Genomic DNA, 20,808 nt, shown 5'->3' with positions numbered 1-20,808 from the left:
ACAATAATTTCCGACTTTTCAACATTTAAACGTATGAACGAACGTCTACAAACTCATCTGGAATCCACTGAGAGCATTCTGAATTTCCTCCAAAAAAATCAAGCTTGACCTTTCCAGTGTTTACAGTTAGTGCATCCATCAGTTTATGTGAATTCTAAGAAAAATTATCAAAACTGTAATGAACTTTCCAAATCCTAAATGAAACTCAAAGGTTATGATCTTCCAGATCCGTTCCCTACCACTTACGTTCATTCTTGGCATGGTGCAAGCATTAAATATTTGTCATAAAACCTAAAAGTAGGTGTTTAATTACTGCCATAGCCCAAGGTAACGTGTCTTTATTTTTTTTTCTGGTATTCAGTGGGGTAGTGCGGGGTTTAATTTGAACTGTGGTCACTGATTAGGTAAATAATGCATGCATGTATTTGTACTGTAGGCGTGTATTGTACCGTAATGACATCCCCTGCTTTGATGTTGAGGCTGGTTAAGTCATAATTGTTGCAGTAATCTTTCAAAGCCCGAACCTGAAGAGCAGCTGACGCATCTGTGCAACAGAAAAACAGTTGCTTATTTTTTATATATATATATATATACATATATATATATATATATATATATATATATATATATAATGATAGTACATTTTTCACAACAACAACACCCAAATCAGCTGACAAACAGCTGAAAATGTCACCTTGAGCCTTATGTGCTGTGTTTGGAGTTGCGCTACCAGATGCACCCAACATGTTTTAATATACATTAAAAACAAAAAAACTAACAAATAAATCTACTCCAGTGGAACCTGTCTCTAAGGAGAATAAATTAAGAAGACGGAGGAAAAGGACAGACTGAGAAGCAAGCCACAAGTTGGGCTCTTTGGACAACACAACGGCTAGCCCACTAGCTAAAATAGGCTCTACAGCACGCTATCCATTTCACCATTAAAAAAGCAATTCTGTGCGTTTAATCAGAGCAACCGAAAAGTCAATTAATGAGCTAGTCCTTAACTCATCATTTACTATATCTGCATTTCCATGATGTGTATTTTGAACCAGCTTACTTGTTGAAATGTAAATTATGGCTACCGCTTTGTCTCCCTCTGACACAATTTACTTCATGAAACATCTTTTCGATTGATTCAAGAATGTATTCAAACTGTGGCAGGAGAGAAGAAGGCAAACAATCATCATTCAACCCTTTCATCCAGTTTTCTCAATCGCTCTGCCTTAGGTCAAATGACATATAAGCATTTGTTTATTTGTGGGGTCGTTAGCGATCGCATCGTGTCTGATGTCTTGATTAAAAAAAGGTAAATGAAAAGCATCAACATTAAGTACAGTGCAAGACCCATGAGGCCGACTCCAATCGGGAGTTACCACAGCAAGTCACTTTCATAGATTTGTTTCAGTGTTTAAATGGCACACCCTCCATAATGTGGGCCACATATGCCCGTCTGCCTAAAAGGCAGCAATACCATGACACTATCAGTACAGAAGAGTGCACCATTGAAAGGAGACATTTGTGCACTTTTTGGGGCTGGCCTTTTTTTGGAGTGGAGTTCTCCCTTGTGAAAAGCAGTGACTGTTAACCTGCCCCATATACTACGGAGCTAATGGCAAGTATGGATTTAGTTACCATGACAACCAGGGATGGAACGATAGTATTGAATGGCTGAAGCAAGTAGTCGCTATTTGCAGAGGTGGAGCCCAGTGTGTGTAAAAAAAAAAACAATAAAATAAATAAAAAGCCAACTCCCATCAAGGCGATGAAATGCATTCACGCTGCGGCATTTCATTGCCAAGACACTGAATTGTACGTGTCAATTATTGCGCAGTTTTGGCATTTGACCGCATCCCCCAATACAAATACTAACATCCCACCCTAACCCTGTACACAATTTGATAGTACAAACATGTACTAAACGTGCAAATAACATACTGTAGCTTAGGCTGTTATTTAATGCTTATCTGCGCAACATACCCAAAGTAGGTCTTCTTACCTTTTGGCTTTGACATAGCGTATAGATACCAACAAAAAGTCACTTTTCAACAATACGTCCCCTTTAAATCAGACATCAAACAAGTGTCATGCATGATCTCACACAAGGTGTCGCCATGACATCATAAAATGTCGGCGTAAATTGTAACCTCAGTATCTTAAGTTATTATTTATCTACACCTTTCATTGTTGCAATTACCTTAGGGCGTCTTTTATTTGTACTTCAATTATTTAGTATGGGGAGAAGTGAAGAGTTAAGCCATCTGTCCTACCCCGCAGTAGCTGCTTGATCTCTTTGCTTGCTTGAGTTGCAGTGAACTGATACACAATGTCCAGCGCAGTCTGGCTGTAGGTGTTTCTCACCGTGGCATTGATACCGCTCTGCACACAACAAGAAAACCATCGTCACTAATTAAAATTTGAGACACATTATCCATTTTGCCGCACCGCTCAATGTTAATTACATTTCTGCCAGAGGAAAACACAAGCGGTTATTTCAAAACCATTAAGCGGCCTGTCATAATTAAAACTCACTGGACTGTAATCTTCCACTGTGATGACTCAACAAGACAGTCGAAGGCCAAAGAGTAATACGACATTCTCATAACACTTTAGGTCAGATTAATGATTACAGGCTCAAGACACCCCAGGACAAAGAAACATAACATCTCACCTTAGGGAATGGAAATGGAAAAGTTACTTTTCATGCTGGAACATAGTCCCCCTTTTCATAAATTGGGTGGCATTTTAACGTCACTAGCATAAATGCACCATTTGCATAATCTTTCTCTATCGCTGCGTGATGATGGTGCTTTAGAGCCGAGCACTTTTACTGGGCCTCTCTTTTATCACGAGATTTCACAAGCCCTTTCATGAACAGGCTATAATATCCCAAAGTCCCCTCGTTCTACACCACAATGAATAATCTGTCTAAGATGGCAAAATGTCTTCTCACTGGTCGTTTACCTCCTCAAATGCACTATAAGGATTCCAAAAAGCGGCTTAAAATCATCTCGGCGATACTGTACATTGTAATATGTCTACTCTGAAATGTGGTCCCAGCCTAGCTGTTTGAGTCAAACATCTTGCATTGCAGTTCCTAAAGTCCATCCATTAGTGGATGGTGTGGAATCCATTGTGAAGAATAATCGATGGAAACCTTGCAAATGTGCATTAAAATGTGATGGCTATTCCTTACAAAAGGTCGAAGTATTTCAAATTTGGGTGTCATCAATGAAGCGACAACCTTTGGGGAGGTGCTAAATTTAACCTGAGTTGCTAAAGTTAGGAGTATGCAGGTAAATGTCCATGCATAACTCCTGGTGCATTTTTACAAATCATCCATCCATCCATTTTCTGTACCACTTATCCACATGAGGGTCACAGGCATAGTGGAGACTGTCAAATCATCTGTAAGCAGTTTATTTTAGGGTTATAGACAAATATTCCTTTGTGGACTTTTCATGTTTTCTCCATTTCGGCGGAATGTCACTACAAAAATATTTACTTTCAGTTAATTAAAAACTTTAGATAATCCAAAGTGAACGTGAGTGTGAATGGCTTTCTGTATAGATGTGCCACAGGTCATAACACTCATCTCATCGGAGGTTATCAGGGACAAACCAGCTCACCTCAGACCCAAACCCACACAAGCAAAACAACTCAAACGTTACGTACTACTACGAAAGAATGAAATAAAGTCCCCCTTACTTCCAGCAGGAGTCTCACTGCCTCAGTCTTGCCGCACAAGGCAGCCTCATGCAGGGCAGTACCTGCTTTGGTCTGTCGGTTGATGTCTATTCCCGACTGGATCAACAGTCTGCACACGGAGCGGAGAGGAGACGGCAGGAGTGGGAAAAACAAGGGACAATGTGTGGATATGAGGATTAGAGATGATGACATAAACCTGAGAGGCATCACAGATTAAGACTGAAAAAAAAAAACAAACAGAGGAAGCTGAGTGTAAATATAGTATAGCATGCACGGAAAGACCAAAACCAAGAATGAACTCAATATGTTATAATCATCTGCCCTTTCATATCTTCTCACACTTACAAGTAAAAATGTAAAAGGATAAACCGAGGACGAGCCTGGTCAACATTTTGAATTTCATTTGATCATTTTTGGCATGACAACCATATTGCTTCACAGGTGTAGCTAAACTGCGGATTTGCAGTCTGAAATGTGAAATCACTCCTGTCTTCTAACCATCAGATGCATAATAAAGCATAACATTTTAACACAGAGTAAAAAAAAAAAAAAAAAGATTGGATTACATTGAAAAGTACTCAAAATATTATTGAAACAACAATCATTCCAACTGCAATATCTAGATTGAAATACAGTAGCTGCAATTCATTTATTGAGCTATTTTGTTGACTCGATGCTGCAGCCTACTGTCATTATCGCCACAAACAAGGCACTGTGTATATTTGATGAACACTCCAGTAATAAACACGCTGTAACATATCACTCCTATAATGTAAATGTTTGTTTCATGCAGTTTGCATGAGCCCTAATTGTTAGCGTTCCCATTATAGCAGTCTTGTCGGCTTATCTGATACCCTTATGAGGCTTTTCTCACCACATGTTTATTTGAGGCACTGAACTGTCACGCTATTCCAGGTACTCGTGGGCAATAAATTTAGTATATTATTGCTTGAATAACAGGGTCAGGGTGACTGTGACAAGACAAACAGAGGCTGAAAATGAAGCCATCAGAAAACTCACTTAATTGTCCTCTGTTGTTGCTGTTTTTGCATGCGTGTGCGTGTTTGCTGCAGACTGCTGGCCGTCCTTAATAAGCATCATTTATCCGTGTCACTTTGAGAGACCTTTGTTCCGTCAACTATGACAGATTTTTTACTCGCTCTGTCTGTCTTGTGGCAGCATGGTTTTATAGGCGGCTTCAACCCTTGCCTCACAGAAGCAGGGATGCGTGTTAAATCATGGTTACACCCCTGGATTTTGCTTGGGGTTTCTCTGGCTTCCTCTGATACCAAAATAACATGAATGTAGCCATTAAGTTGTGCCCATGTGCAGAAAAAATGAAGGATGTAAAGGTAATTTTGACATTCATCCATCCATTTTCAGTTCCCCTCATCCTGTTCAGTGATGACTTGGTGACTTCGGACAAAAGTCAGATTACATCCTGAACTGGTCGCCAGTCAGTCGCAGGGCATATATATAGACACCCATTCGTACTGAGTGGGAACTGAACCCGCACAGCTTGCACCCAAGTCAGGCAAATGTACCACTAAGGCATCAGTGTCTTGTTTTGACATTCATCCATCCGTCCATTATCTGCCACTTTTCCGGGTCGGGTCGCGGGGGAAGTAGATTCAGCAGCGATACCTAGACTTCCCTTTCCCCAGCCACTTCTTCCAGCTCTTCCGCAGGGATCCCGAGGCGTTCCCAAGCCAGCCGAGAGACATAGTCTCTCCAGCGTGTCCTGGGTCTTCATCGGGGTTTCTTTCCAGTGGGACATGCCCGGAACACCTCACCAGGGAGGCGTCCGGGAGGCATCTAAATCAGATGCCCAGCCACCTCATCTGGCTCCTCTCAATGCAGAGGAGTAGCGGCTTGACACTGAGCCCCTCCGGGATGAACGAGCTTCTCACCCTATCTCTAAGGGGGAGCCCTGCGGAGGAAACTCATTTTGGCCGCTTGTATCCGGGATCTTGTTCTTTCAGTCACAACCCACAGCTCATGCCCATTGGTGAGGGTAGGAACGTAGATCGAGTGGTAAATTAAGAGCTTCACCTTTCGACTTAGCTCCCTCTTTTCCACAGCGGACCGACACAAAGTCCACATCACCGCAGACGCTGCACTGATCCGTTCCATTCTTCCCTTACTTGTGAACAAAACCCCAAGATACTTGAACTCATCCACTTGGGGAAGGATCTCATCCCTGACCTGGAGAGGGCACGCCACCCTTTTCCGACTGAGGACCATAGTCTTGGATTCGGAAGTGCTGATTCTTATCCCAGCCGCTTCACACTTAGCTGCGAATCGCTCCAGTGAGAGCTGGAGATCACGGCTTGATGAAGCCAACAGAACCACATCATCTGCAAAGAGCAGAGATGCGGTGCTGAGGCCACTTAAACCGGACACCCTCTGAGCCTCGGCTGCGCCTAGAAATTCTCTCAACTCCCACCTCCAAACAGCCACTGGCTGAGCGGCTGCTGTGACACGTGATACTGAGCAAGTAACACGTGGTTGGTCCAAACAAGGAAGTGTGAGATGAAGCTCAGACGTTCTTCCTATTTTCTCGCGCCTTCCCATCCAGTGTAGGAAATAAGTAGTGTAAAACAGACGAATAACACAGGCATGTCGATTGGGAATTTTAGTAGACAGCTCTCTCTCTCTCTCTCTCTCTCTCTCTCCCTTGCTCTCCCTTTCCAGATCTCATCTTTTTCATCCATCCATTTTCTTATCCGCTTATTCTCACAAGGGTCGTGGGAGTGTTAGAGCCTATCCCAGCTGTCAATGGGCAGAAGGCAGGGTACACCCTGAACTGGTTGCCAATCGCAGGGCGATTATCCCAGGTCCTCAGAACTGTGAGGCCAACGCTTTCCAGCTGCTCCTCTGTGCCGCCACCTCATCTTATCTTTTCCTTCACCTCTTTCACACTTTCACACACATTAAAGATCCAGGATCCGTCCGGTCGTAAATAATTATGATATCGCGGGTGCTACTATTTCACTGCTGTCCTGCAGCTAGTGGTAATGTGCATTAGAAAATGAATCCTGTACCAACTTCAAGCAGAGATCGAGAATGCATCACGATAAACACTGGAAATGTTCAACTATGCCTGCTGTTAAACCTGATCCTGTTTAATCGTATTAAGGGGCCATGGTAACGTTTTTTTAAACCTCATTGAAGATTTTCATGTCGTGAAAAAGTTCCAATAAATTCCCAATTTGCACCTTTATCAGTGTCTGCACAAAAATTTGAGGACACCATAGCATCAAGTTTTGTAAGTGTATGATATTATTCTGTAATAAAACTAACTAACTAACTTACTTAAAACCCATCAAAACTACCAGGTGTACCTTAACGAGTCCCCACTATATAATCTGAGATGTACAGTAGTACCTAAAAGAAGCCCATGTATTATATCATGCAAAAATAGCATAATATTTCCAGACCAACGGTATTATTTTTGTGCACGTTGTGTGTTTCTGATTGTGTCTGTACCTGATTATATCGATGTGTCCATTCTTGGCAGCCAAGTGTAGAGGAGACGTCCCATTGGGATCCGTGGTATCTCCTTTCTTCGGTTCCAGCAGAGCGGCGCACATGTTACTCGACAGCAATAATTGGACAACCTGCGGGCACACATTAACGCATAACGTAGGCATGGCCGCACACGGGGGACAACCAACAGCTATCCTGATTATTTCCCATTGTCTCAAGCAGCCATTATATTGCAAAGCTACTAAAACAAAAACTTCCATACCCCAACTCTGCCGAATTCACAGGCGAGGTCCAAAGGTGTTTTGCCAGCATTATCCACAATGCACGGGTTGGACTGGTGCTGCAGCAGCATTTCAGACTGGAAAAAATCCAGATTTACAGTACATGAACAGTGCGCAAAACGAGGTTGATTAACGCTGGATGAGTTATGGATGAAACACTGGGCTACTCTGTATTTGATTCATGTAGTTCCCCTAGATGTAGCGCAACATCTGTGTCATATCGACACTCATGACTTTGCAACGCTCGCCCTCCATACATATAGTAATACTTGTTTAGCTGACTCGGGATTGAAATCACATTTTTGTTTTGTTTTGTTTGTTGGTTTTCTTGTATGTTTTGTTTTTCCAAAGTCTGCGTGCTATGTTAAAAGAGCAAGGCATGTGACACAGAACTAGCCAGACTATACTTTTTAGGAATAAAACTTCAGCATTGTTGATGAATACTCAGACCTACTAGGTCACTGTATTTAATTGTTGGTCATGATGGTGGTACTTGGAGAGTCGAGAATTTTTTGAGGTGGTACTTGATCTAAAAATTCATAAAGGTCTTCACAAACCACTGGTATAAATAATAACGATAAGTGAAGTAGTAGCAATGAAAATAACCATAATGGTAATCACAATTATAATTAAAAAAAACTAAATGGTAATTAATAAATAATAATAATAAATATAAATACAAATTAAATTAGTACTTGGATTTAAATCAGTTGGAGTTCCCTTCCCCTCTACTTCCTTTTCCCTTACTTTTGGAGGAACGTGTGTATAGTATTTTTCACTTCTTCATGTTTTTCAGCACAAAACTTATGAAGGCATTAAAGATGCATGAAAGGAAAATGTAAATGATGAACGCATGCAGCCTGCAGGAAGTCACTGTTATTCAAGAGATGACAGGAAGTCCTGAGGGTCTGAGGGACTTATTTTTTTTATTCCAAGAAAAATATAAGGGTAGCCCACTTGTTTTTATAAATGCTACAATTTTCAGGTTATAAATATTTAAATGTGCGCTGAGAATAAATTACATCTGGGAAGATAGTGTAGCTCAATAAATAACTTTACAAATATGTCTTTCAAAATGTAAGTTGAGTCGGGAAATTGTCTTTAGGCCTTTTAGCGCATCATGTGACAAGCATCACAGATGCGATTATACATGCTATATCAAATTGATTTCAGGGGATGACGCACATCTGGTATTGTGGCCTGATTGAATATAGAGATGGGACAAGGTCATGCCCACCAGACTGTTTTTTAAAAGTTAGTAAAACTGCACTTAATAAGAATTATACAATAAAACACCAATTAACATTAACATTATGTCTGTGGCAATTTAGAATTTTAAAGGGGAAATCCAGTGATTTGCATGAGCAATGTATCCAATAGGTCATGTACTATGCACTCTATTTTGGCAATGTGATGTTAAGAAATAGCAGTATTCGTTGATCGGGAAAACAGAGGAATACTTCCATATAGATTTTAACCTGTGGCTGTGAATAATGTTGAATACTCAGATAGTTATTCAGGCGGAATGACGCTGGAGTCTGACTACTCGGAGGCCTACGCGCGGGACGTAAGTGCGTAAACAAAGGCACCCAGTGCTCCAGGCCGGCAGCTGCAGATGGTTCTTCGGACGGGAATGACGCAAAGTCCGACGAGCGAGCTCCGACGGCGGGCCGCGAGCCAAGTTTCAGGGTCCGGCGGAGGCCATTAGCCGAGCTTCGGCGTCCGGCGGAGGCCGTAAGATGAGCATCGGCTAACGGCCTCCGCCGCCGAAGCTCGCTCGTCAGACTCCGCGTCATTCCCGTCCGAAGAACCATCGGAGCTCCAGGGGCCTTTGTTTACGCACTTACATCCCGCGCGTAGGCCTGCGAGTAGTCAGACTCCGGTGTCATTCCGCCTGAAGAACTATCTGAGTATTCAACATTGTTTACAGCCACAGGTTAAAATCTATATGGAAGTATTCCTCCATTTTCCCGGTCAAGCGATGCTGCTATTTCTTCATCAGATTAGGATAACCTAACCGGGGTATCTGATTTGGATGCCTCCCTGATGTCAACTGTTGAAGTGTTCCTGGCATGCCCCACCAGAAAGAGACCCCAGGGACGACCCAGGACACATTGGAGAGACTTTGTCTCCCGGCTGGCCTGGGAAGTCCTCTCGATCTCCCAGAAGAGCTGGAGGAAGTGGCTGGGGAAAGGGAAGTCTGGGTATCCCTGCTGGAGCTACTGTCCTTGCGGCCCGACCCAGAAAAGAAGTAGAAGATGGATGGATGGATGGATGGATGGATGGATGGATGGATGGATGGATGGATGGACATACTGTACTGTGAAATATCTTTATCTGATTTTGACAAAAATGCATATACTGAATTGTTGTTTTAAATAACATTATGGATGATAGCTTTTCAAAGCTTTGTTTCATTTTTGAGAATGAAAATAGCTATCTCCTCATATACCCACTTATCAACTTATCTCGCTAATTAATATCCCAAACCTTTCTCCGTATACTGTATGACAAATGAGCCCTGTTGATCATTTTACCACTATGAACAACCATTCTTCACGAAATTATGTCACTGACCACATCATAATGGCCATGCTGCGCTGCCAGATGGAGAGGAATCTGTCCTTCGTCTGATTGGACATTGACGGATGAACCAGACTTCAGGAGCATCTTCATGGGCTCGGCCTTCCCCTGCCAGGCTGCGTAGTGCAGTGGTCGCATTCCTGTGCATGCAGTGCAAAAATGAAATACGGGAAGTATGGTCGCAAACAGTGAACTTGTATTGCATTGTTTAATTGAGGAATCGTCTCAATGCTTTCATCTTACCTTTCTGGTCTCTGATGTCAACTGCTGCCTGTGACTCCAGCAACAGCGTGATAAGCTCCATATTCCCATTGAGGGCTGCATGATGCAGAGGGGAAAATCTACAGAGCACACACGCATTTATACACAAACACATTGGTGTTAAATATGCAAATTGTGAAATGCGTTCTGTGTCTGATTAATCCAACCCTCCGTATTTCTAACAGACACAAGCACTGACATTACGGTTCGTGGCCATTTTGACTCGAAATATACAAAGTAAACAACAACACACCTTTGTGTATATACCCTTTGTACATACATCAACACATGCACGACAGACGCGAACGCTGTAATGGGCAAGCTTAGCATGCCAAATACATTGGGATCAGCGGATTAAGCTGAAATACAAACATCAGTGATGGAAAATAGAGCAAAAGGGAGGGCTGTTGTGTTGGGAAATGTAGAACATCATGGGAATGATAATTATTAACACTACAACCTTGCTATGTCAAAAGAAAGAAGACAAAATGACAAGTGGCTATAATTGAAATTAAGTATAACGTTTCTAGTAAAACCTGTAATTAAATACACGGCCTATCCCTAGATATTTACATCGTTACTCTTTTTCTGGAAAATTCATGTTTTTAAGCTATTTAATTACTCAAATGCAACATCAAAGCAACAGTAAAAATGTTTAAAACTACCAAGGTCCACCAAATGAACTTCCCTGCATTGCTACATTTTCAGACGAAATATTTACATTCCCAAAATGAAAGTTTGAAGACTTAAGGACAGTCTCAATGGATTATATGATAAAGATAAGTAAGTTTTTTTCGGCTTGTCCCATTAGGGGTCACCACAGCGTGTCATCTCAGATGAACGCACTCATTTGGTTGGCACAGTTTTTACGCCAGATGCCCTTCCTGACACAACCCTTCTCAGGGAGTGGAGGCCACAGTGGGATACCAACCCACAACCAATGGTTTACTAAACCAATGCTCTAACCAATGAACTACGGGGACTAATGATAAAGATCATATGAAGATAAAACAACAAGACTAAAATTATCACGGATAACTGATAAAAAATAAAGCTTTAAAAATATCATTAAACAAACAAATAGTTTGGGTAATTAGTAATGCTGCTAATTCAGGGCAACAGTGGCATAAACCTGACATGAGCTGAGGTAACATGAAAATAATGAATCAGATAAGCCCGTTATTAGATTAGAATTTCCACTGCTGAGACCAAATCAAATGCTGTTGACATGCAGGCTGATTGTTCCCTTGGCGCTAACTGTGTCGCGTGCGTGGAAACTCTCCATTTGCATGTGAAAATTCCAATGAACATGAAAGCAGAGCGTGGGCATCCTTTGACCTCCGAGTCGTCCTTTATTCAAGCGCTGCAGGTGTAACGGCCCGCTGAACCCTGAGTGAAACGTACGTGCCATAACGTAATCCTATCCTCAGTTTCCCCTACAGGGTTAAGGTGGGATGCATTACACGATGCTTTACTAGGCTGAACAACACACTATGTGTGTGTGTGTTTGTGTGTGTGTGTGTGCCTCTTTGTAGCATCAGTGCTTGCATGTAGGGAGGGGGAAGGAAGCTCTTCCCTTTGCCAAGTAGTAAAATGTGTCGTGCAATATTTATACCCCTCTTTCCTTTCTATCCATCTCCTTCCACCTCTCTTTCGTTCTGTTGCCTCTTATGAGTCGTTGTCCTAAAGCTATTCCCCTCCACTCTTTCTCCTTCTTTGATCAACTCTTTCCAGTAAATCTGTTATTGCTGGTTCTTCAATTGTGTCATAATATTCGGCTACAGAGCAAGAGGTTATGGAGAAATAGCACCATTCTTACCTGTTAGGTGTCGCTAATATTGAGGTTATAATTACTCTATGTTCCCGTTTGCCTGAAATGTAGTATGCTGTAGGGTTCTGGCCATTTTTTGTTGTTGTCACATAATCAATACTTGCTAAGTTTTCTTCACGTTTTTAGAACTCCTTTTTTCTCGTTTAGTTGCTTTGCTGTATTACTGTGACTGACTAGTTATCTCATCCGCAACTTGACAGTTGCATGTCGCCGGGCGTCTGCAGCAATCGCGACCTGTCACGTTCCCTCATCTCGACTCCCAGCGTTGTCATCCGCAGGGATCCCGAGGCGTCCCCATCCTGTTTTTGTCCACAGCAAAAACATTTTGCCAGCGGGTTGGATGTAACAACTCAACAGCCCAATCGGAATTGTTTCTTTTGCCTTTGGTTTGTTGTGGTTCTTTAAATCAATTACTTTTTGCAAAGATTCGCCCCATTAATCCACTTCACTGGACAATAAAACACTGCAGTTATGAATAAATCCACATTGGAATACAGTTTAAAACATTTAATCGGGACTCTGAAATGCTAATGACATTTATATTTTAAAAAAACCCCAAAAAACAGATTTTATGATTACAAATGTTTGGTTGCCCGTAGGCGCAAACCTCTTGTGCCTTTCTCAGCATCCGTTAAGATTTACACATTTAATACAATTGAAGTGTTCCCAAAGGTTACATCCAAGGGTTTGTTTTCAAACTGTTGATCATCATTTTTTTTTTTTTTTATTCAAGTTAATGTAACGTCCTGCCATGTCTGCTAATCCCTTAAAACATTACTCTCACACCAGAGTGGAACATAAATTAAGGTCAGGGCTTGAGCTACGTGGGAGCCAATGGGGGCCAAGCACCCATGAAACCAATACGCTCATTGGTTAGTACGGGGTCTTTCATTCATTCATTCTGAGCAACCCAAATGATTGACCACAAAACTTACATCAACGTGAAGGATTTTGAAGTGACCTTACATGGCAGAAAGGCGAGGAATTAACAGATCAGTTTAATGTCTTTTAAGACTTTTTCACGTCTCTCGCCAGCTGTCTTTATTTGGCCGTCTCGCTTCCTGCCTCAGCGTATATATGTCTCTCTGTTTATCTTTTCAAGGAGAAGACAATAGATTTTATCCTGCACATGCACACATAAAAAGCTTTGGGAATTTTGCAGGCAGCTCTTTTTTTTTTTGATGAGAAAACTAAACAGAAAGTTTATTTCAAGTATAACTTCGGAGCAAAGTGAAAATGGGAAAACAGTAACGGTACTTTTAAAACAAAAAATCATTATCTTCTCCAGGCTGACAATGGGCAAAAACATGGATACAAAATGTTTAGCAGGTCTGTATAACTGACAAGAGGTTCCGAGTTCAATACAGGCCTTCAGGCGTCAGTTCTCTATTTCATTTTTATTTCTTTTTTCGGTTTCAGGTACCATGACTTCCTCTCACATTTTGAAGGTTGAACATCGTTCCAGGGTGTGCAGTCAACTCCCAAATATTCACGATTCAGCATTCATAAGTTCAAGGATTTTTTTTGGTGGGGGGAGCATAGCCTATGGTTTTTGCTGAAAAACTCACCTACTAACAGTTTTTCTACTTGCTTTGACGGCATCTTTTGGCAGCTTTGTGCCAAGGAAGTGAAGTATGTGGAAGTGAATTGAGAGCTATATTTAAAATTGGTGTCTTACCGTCATTTTGAAATTCTACTTCTTTGAACATCCCTTATTTCATGAAAAACAACCAAACTGCAAAACGGATGCCTGTCTTGTTTCGACACTGATCTGTAATATGAAACAGTATTCGATTTACTGTTATACTGTCCAATCACAAAATGTTGGGCAAGGAAGCGGAGGGTCATGAATAAGAATCACTAATGTTTGCTTTTACATGACACCGCAGTGTAGTGTATTAAAGATCAATGGAAAACTACTATTTATACTACTGTACAACAGAACCCTTAAAATCAAACACCCCCGAGGACCTACACACTGCTGTGAAAAATATGACAATAAAAGTCTTATTAAAAGGTTCCTATTCAGTACATTACATATCACAAATCAGCGTTGAAACAACACAGGATGGTAAACTTGGTATGTTATGAACCTTCCGAACACACCATGTTGATTATGAGTTTTCAGCAACTGCCAAAAAGAGAAAATGAGACCTGCATTCATGAGCTTGTGCTGACGAGCTATGAGTGATAGTTTAAAAAGTATCCTTAATGCTTTGCTAACATAAATGTATTCAAATCACACACTAAGAGTAATTTAGCAGTAGGGGCTGTGTAATACATAATAACAGCATTAGGATTGAACAAATGGGTGTTTTTCCATCCATTTTCTATACTGCTTATCATTCGGGTCACAGGTCACCTGGAGCCTATCCGAGTTGAACGGCAGCCATGACTGGTTACCAGCCAATCGCAGGGCATACGGACAAAACAACCATTCACACTCACATTCACAACGATGGGCGGTTAAGTCTTCATTTAGCCCGACGTGCGTGTTTTTGTAACGTGTGAGGAAGCCAGAGTATTTGGAGAAAACCCAGCTGAGACTGGGGAGAACATGGAAACACACAGGAAGGCCGGAGCTCGGACTCTAACCCAGAACCTTTGAACTGTGAAGCAGATGTGCTAAATGTAGAGTAAACCTACTCATTAAATTGCACTGTTCATCTTTGTTTAAGAGTTGCAAAGAAAACTATCTTTTGTTATTTTGTTTTTATCTGAAATATCTTATCTTAAATGGGGTTATCTGCAACAAAGATCCACAGATGAGCAAACGCTGCCAAAATCAAAATAAAGACAAGAAAAAATAAAAGCCCCCCCAGAGAATCTTTTTCCTCACCATGGATCCTACAAACATGTAAAACTGTCAGAAGGATCAACAAAATGCTCCCATGGTCAATTCATTCCAATCAAAAAACATATTACAGTATTTCTAGCAGTAGATATTCACTGAAACTTTAGTCCTTCATATTTAAAGGTCTACTGACACGAAAAGCATGATTTTTAAGATGTTTTTAATCAAATAAAGGCAGCCAGAATGGACCCTTCCGATTTTTCACCACACAACATGATTTAGATGTATGTGGCTTTTTGTAACTCCCGCCATTAAAATCCTCTCGTAGGATTTGTTTTGGAGAAGAAGCAGAAAGTGATGTTATTATCAGGAGCTCAATCAGGCGGCTTTGTGTGTTTATAGCTCTTTGTTCCTTCGTGTTAGCCAAAATGCCGGCTCGTTGTATTGTATGGATATTGCCCGAAGACTCGGGAGGATGGATTTACTCTTCATACTTTTCAAAAAGACTTGGTTCGTCGTGAAAAATGGATTGCACAGGTGCAAAGGACGAGAGCTTCCTTGGTTCCAAATGACAGGTGTGTATAGAGCTATTAAAAAAAAAAATAGTTTGGGCGCGGGGTACGTAATCCTTCTTTCAGCGAGCGGCAACAACGCTCGCGGCGCCGCCGGGGTGGCTCGTCGCATCCAAGCCGGGCCGCTTTACAGCATTGTCGTCGCTCGCGGCTGAGGACGCTACATACTGTCATACATACTGCCGGGGAGTCTGTTGTTAGTTAGAAGTGATCAACATATCATTTAAATACTGTATGGCTCAAAACGACAGGGTAATATTGCCCCGGTCACTTCACTTGATTGTGAGATGTTCTCTTCTTCGAAAAGAGCTTCTGTGTCAGAAGGGGCGTCGGAAAAATCTGAATATCTCTGTCGTTCCTCTCCCATAGCAGGTCCCACTATGTGTTTTCAATGGCGAATGTCACAGTGTGACATCCGCCGATGACGTTGCAGGCAATATGGCTACCACTTGGATGTCGAGTGAGACTTCCGCAACTTTGCACATGAATGACACGCTCTCCGGTCATATTTATTTTTTCATATGGACAGTGACAAGTGACAAGTGACATGTTATATGTATTTTTCATTACAATATCTATTTTAGAATGCTTATGGGCATGTCAGTGGGCCTTTAAGAACTACTAGCTACACAGTTTTTTTAAAAGTGGGACTGTCATCCCTATAAACGTTCTAAAATAGATATTGTAATGAAAAATACATATAAAAGTATTCACTTAAAAGTCTATACGAAAAAAAAAAGTGAGCGGAGAACGCGTCATCCATGCACAAAATTGCGCAATTGAGTGTCACTCGACATCCAAGTGGTCGCCATATTAGTCGCGTCCTCTGTCCTTGACGTCATCGTCACTTCCGCCGTTGAAAACGCGGAGTGCCTGCTACTAAACAACAATAGAGATATTCGGATTTTTCCGACACCCCTTCTGACACCGAAGCTCTCACCACACAACCGAGTGAAGTTACCGGGGCAATTTACACTATTGTTTCGAGCCATATTCAGACGATATTGTGACGTCCCATCGGAACGGGAGTAGGACCCAAATGCAGGACTCGGACGATGCAAGGTAGTTCAGGGAGAAACGTTTATTATTCCGAGGTCGGGGATCGAGCAGGCAGTCAGGTGCAGCAGCGGTAGTTGGGACGTCGGGCGAAGAGAGCAGGTGAGCAGGCAGGCAGGAGTCGGTACACAGGAGAACGATCAAGGCAGGCAGAAGTAACAAAGGAGTCAGGCTTACAAGGTTGGTCGAAGAATGGGCAAAAGTCGGTACACACAGGTTGTCGATCAGGGATACCGGAGCACTCGAACGGGACATGAAGCTCATCGAACTGGAGCCGGCCATTCGTCATCGGGGTCGTATAAATACACAGCATAATCAGGCTGCATGAGGCGCAGGTGTGCACCTCCCAATCAGCGCAACCGCGCGGACACCCGCACAGCCCGGTCTGGAGCGGCAGGATCATGACAGATATCCGACCAGGGCCAAACCGCATCCCGTCCGATCCACTTCCGCAGCGGAGATGAGCCATCGCGGCTCATCGCAGCCGGCCGGTGTGGTTTATGAGAGAGCCGAGCGGTGCTGCTTTAGTTCACAGTCGAGCCGGGGCGCTTTATGCGCGCACGGGACTGAGTAACGCATTCTCGGCTGGGTTCTTCAGAGCCGCCCCCGTCGTAAAGCCCGACGCGCAGCCTTCGCAGAAGCTGTGACCGCCGAACACGGCGTCTCAGCCGGTGTGGCTGATTTTCGCCGCCCGTGGTGGCATATAAGGAGGAGGTGGAGCCGTGCTATGCTGCTTTTAGGGGTATGCTCAACGTCGCCGCAGTATGCGATGAACACTATCAAGACGAGGGTGACTGAGGCATTGTTGGTTGGGCGACGCGCACATCGACACATTTCATACGCGGATCTTTTGTTATGTTATGAGAGAGACCGATTACGTTGTCCGCCCCAAACTATTATTTTTTTTTGTAGCTGTATGCGCACATCAACACATTTCCTACACGGATCTTTTGCTATGTTATGAGAGAGACTGATTACGTGGCCCGCACTAAATTATTTTTTTTTAGTAGCTGTATACACACCTACCTGTTATTTGGAACTCACAAATCTCTCATCCTCTCCACCCGTGCAATCCATTTTTCACAACGAACAGGGTCTCTTTCAAATTTATGAAGGGTAATTCCATTCTCCTGAGTTTTCAAGCAATGTCCAGCATTTTGACTAACACGAAGGAACAACGAGCTACCTTCCCAGAGGTAAAAATAATGGAAACAAACGAGTCCACGAAGGGGGCGCTGCTGTCCTTTACATCACTTCCTGCTTCTTCTCGAAAACAAATCCCTGAGAGGATTTTCATGGCGGGAGCTACAAAAAGCTGTATAAATCAAAATGATGGTTTGTGATGAAAAAACACATGGGACCATATTGGCTGTGGGTTTTTCATTAATAATATACCAAAAATCATCCGTTTGACGACACTTGACCTTTAGGTATTTGACTCATCTGGCAATCTTAGCTTCATTAAAAAGAGAATGGATAAAATTGCTCATTAACCGCCAAGAAGCGTTTTTTTTCCCGAATGTCTGCATTTTTTGGCATATTTTTATTTTTTTAGCATTTCAAGGTGTGTGATTTTAAAATGTACTATTTCTTTCATTTCCAATAAATTTATAATTTAACGTTTCTCTAACTTGTTGTGTTTGTGTACAACATCTTGCCATTGTTAACGAGTTTAAAATTATTTTTAATTGGGATTGTGATACTATAGGACCAAAAAGAACTCATTAAATCAGAATATTCTGTCTTCATAGCAGTCAGAAACCCCAGATTATTAGGTACTAGAATTAGGTTCTACTGAATAGGGGCACTCAATAAAAAAAAAAAAAATTGCAAAGAAATGTCCAAATGGCTGGTATGCTTCCATCATCATAAAGCCACAAGCTGTTCACATGCAACCTCTCAAACGGAAAGATATGGACACTATATATATAACCACTAAAATCATAATAGCAGAGCATGAGTAATCATGTTCACACACAAATAGTACATAAAAATGCTTGTTTGAACTTGAGCTGAGTGGGATTTGGGCTTACCCTGCAGCTTTTCCTAGTAGAGAGGCAAAACTAATAGGACAATAAAGCTTTTTACATGAATGTACCCACAGGAAATATCGGGAGAGGGAGAGGGAGGTGATGTCAGGATGACTCCCTACAACCAAAAGTGAGGGAGGAATGCACAAATATATATTTATTTTTATGGGAGGGGTGGTTGGAACTCACCCATCTGTATCCTGGAAGTTAACGTTCACTTTCTTTGCAGATCCCAGCAACTCTGGAAAACATTGGGAAAATTCAAAATTACTCTTTGCAGCATATAATGCATATTCATTGTTGGTGGGTGCCTTAGCTGAAGTTTATTTTACTTATTATTATCATTGCAGTATTATTATTATTTTTACTTATTATTATTATTATATTACCTCTATTAATGATAATAATACTCATGATTAATTATCCATTTATTCAATACATTTGAAAACTTGGGTTTATTTTCGCAAAACCACAGACCTTTTGTAATATACCTGTATATGCATGAATACAATACAATACTTAGCATTGTATTTTTATGATGGAAAGGAATTTGGGCAAGTCTCTAGCTCTATTTAAGAATAAGTTGTCAGGTGACCTTTTGATTTGAGTAATAGACAACAATGTTGGAAATGTAGCACATACCGTCCAGTATAAATTCACACAAAAAAATTAAGACAAATTCATCATGCGGTAATGTATCTTTTTTTTTTTTTAACCAGCCTCTCACCTGCACCTGGCTGACTTATTTTGCAAAAATAGTATATGTCCATCAATTGAAACAGACATTTGCAACCAGTGTTTCATAAGGTGTTCCTTTGTGACATTTAACTAGATTTAGCACATGTACAAGGCAAAATTTGCAATCAAAACAAACGGACTAATGAATGTTTTGAGGATTAGAAACAAGATTAAGCAAGAGAACATTCTGCATAAAAGCTAAAACAACATTGCCCTCATGTACGGCCCAGCCAAATGGCATGGGTGATGATCTAAAACTGACTTTTTTTTTTTTTTTTAAACAAAACATCTTAGGTCAAATAACTGTGACCCAACTAATTGTGCTCACGTATGCACACACACCCACACACACCTACAGATACACGCACACACACACAAACACTGCAGGGTGCAGGAAGTTGTACAGGCCCTCTTTTGTAGAGGAGACAGCTCCAAGCACCACTGGAAGAGGAACTTAGATTTCCTAATGGACTATTTTTAGCTGCTTAATGCATAAATACACACCGACACACACATGCACACGCATGCACGCGCACGCACACACACACACACCACACACACACACACACACCAAAAGCACTTAATATCAGCATCAGTATCCATTGGGCTTTTGAATGTAGTGTGTTGAATATCTATCTCCTGATCTAGACTAGGTGGAACGGTGAATCTGTTGGTAAAGCGTTGGCCTCACAGTTCTGAGGTCCCAGGTTCAATCCCGGACCCGCCTGTGTGGAGTTTGCATATTCTCCCCATGCCTGCGTGGGTTTCCTCCGTGCACTCCGGTTTCCTTACACATTTAAAAAAAAAAAAGTGCAACAATAATTGAACACTCTAAATTGCCCCTAGGTGTGATTGTGAGTGCGTCTGTTTGTCTCAATGTGCCCTGTGATTGGCTGGCAACCAGCTCAGGGTGTCCCCCGCCTCCTGCCTGTTGACAGCTGGGATAGGCTCCAGCACTCCCCGCCACGCTTGTGAGGATAAGCGCGGAAGAAAATGGATGGATGGATCGATGGATGGATCTGGACTGATACAAAGGTGGCTTCAAAAAGATTTAAAAAATATGAGCTGGAGCCCATCCCATCTGATTCTGGGTGAGAGGCAATGTACACTGTGGACTGCTCGCCAGCCACTTGCAGGGGAGATACTATACAGATAAACAACTATTAATAGTCACATTTAGATCTCTGGATAATTTAGACTACAGTTAACTTAACGTGCATATTTTTGGAAAGTGAGAGGAATTCTGAGTACCTGGAGAAAACCCAGTCAAGCACAGGGCATACATGCAAATGGCACACAAAAAGCCAGACAAAGAGACATTCACAGCCACATTGTAGCAATTTAGTCTTCAATCAACCTCACTTGCATGATTTTGGAATAACGGAGGAAGCAGCAGTGACGATCCAGTGAATCACTGAACTAATATTTTCCTTATTTTGTTTCTGAGAACTGATTTTGGCCAAAA

The 20,808-nt window shown here is 41.8% G+C and overlaps 1 protein-coding gene across 8 annotated transcripts in view; it reads right to left on the bottom strand.

Moving 5' to 3' along the window:
* caskin1 (CASK interacting protein 1) overlaps positions 1 to 20,808 on the bottom strand; it is a 92,822-nt gene that overhangs the window by 33,512 nt on the left and 38,502 nt on the right. For 6 of the 8 annotated variants that reach the window (XM_061846539.1, XM_061846541.1, XM_061846542.1 and 3 more), the window contains exons 2-9: positions 18,795 to 18,846; positions 10,305 to 10,402; positions 10,056 to 10,201; positions 7,460 to 7,555; positions 7,198 to 7,328; positions 3,709 to 3,817; positions 2,271 to 2,379; positions 450 to 544 (exon numbers count right to left, since the gene is read on the bottom strand). In XM_061846539.1, the coding sequence (XP_061702523.1) occupies positions 450 to 544; positions 2,271 to 2,379; positions 3,709 to 3,817; positions 7,198 to 7,328; positions 7,460 to 7,555; positions 10,056 to 10,201; positions 10,305 to 10,402; positions 18,795 to 18,846 (836 nt within the window). Of the gene's footprint in view, positions 1 to 449; positions 545 to 1,999; positions 2,020 to 2,270; positions 2,380 to 3,708; positions 3,818 to 7,197; positions 7,329 to 7,459; positions 7,556 to 10,055; positions 10,202 to 10,304; positions 10,403 to 18,794; positions 18,847 to 20,808 lie in introns of those variants that run through there. The other 2 variants (XM_061846545.1, XM_061846546.1) reach the window with 2 other exon arrangements.

Source organism: Syngnathoides biaculeatus, chromosome 16, assembly GCF_019802595.1.
Source record: "Syngnathoides biaculeatus isolate LvHL_M chromosome 16, ASM1980259v1, whole genome shotgun sequence".
Lineage (NCBI taxonomy): Eukaryota > Metazoa > Chordata > Actinopteri > Syngnathiformes > Syngnathidae > Syngnathoides > Syngnathoides biaculeatus.
Note: the sequence above shows the minus strand (reverse complement) of the source record. Positions and strands in the feature narration are given on the sequence as shown.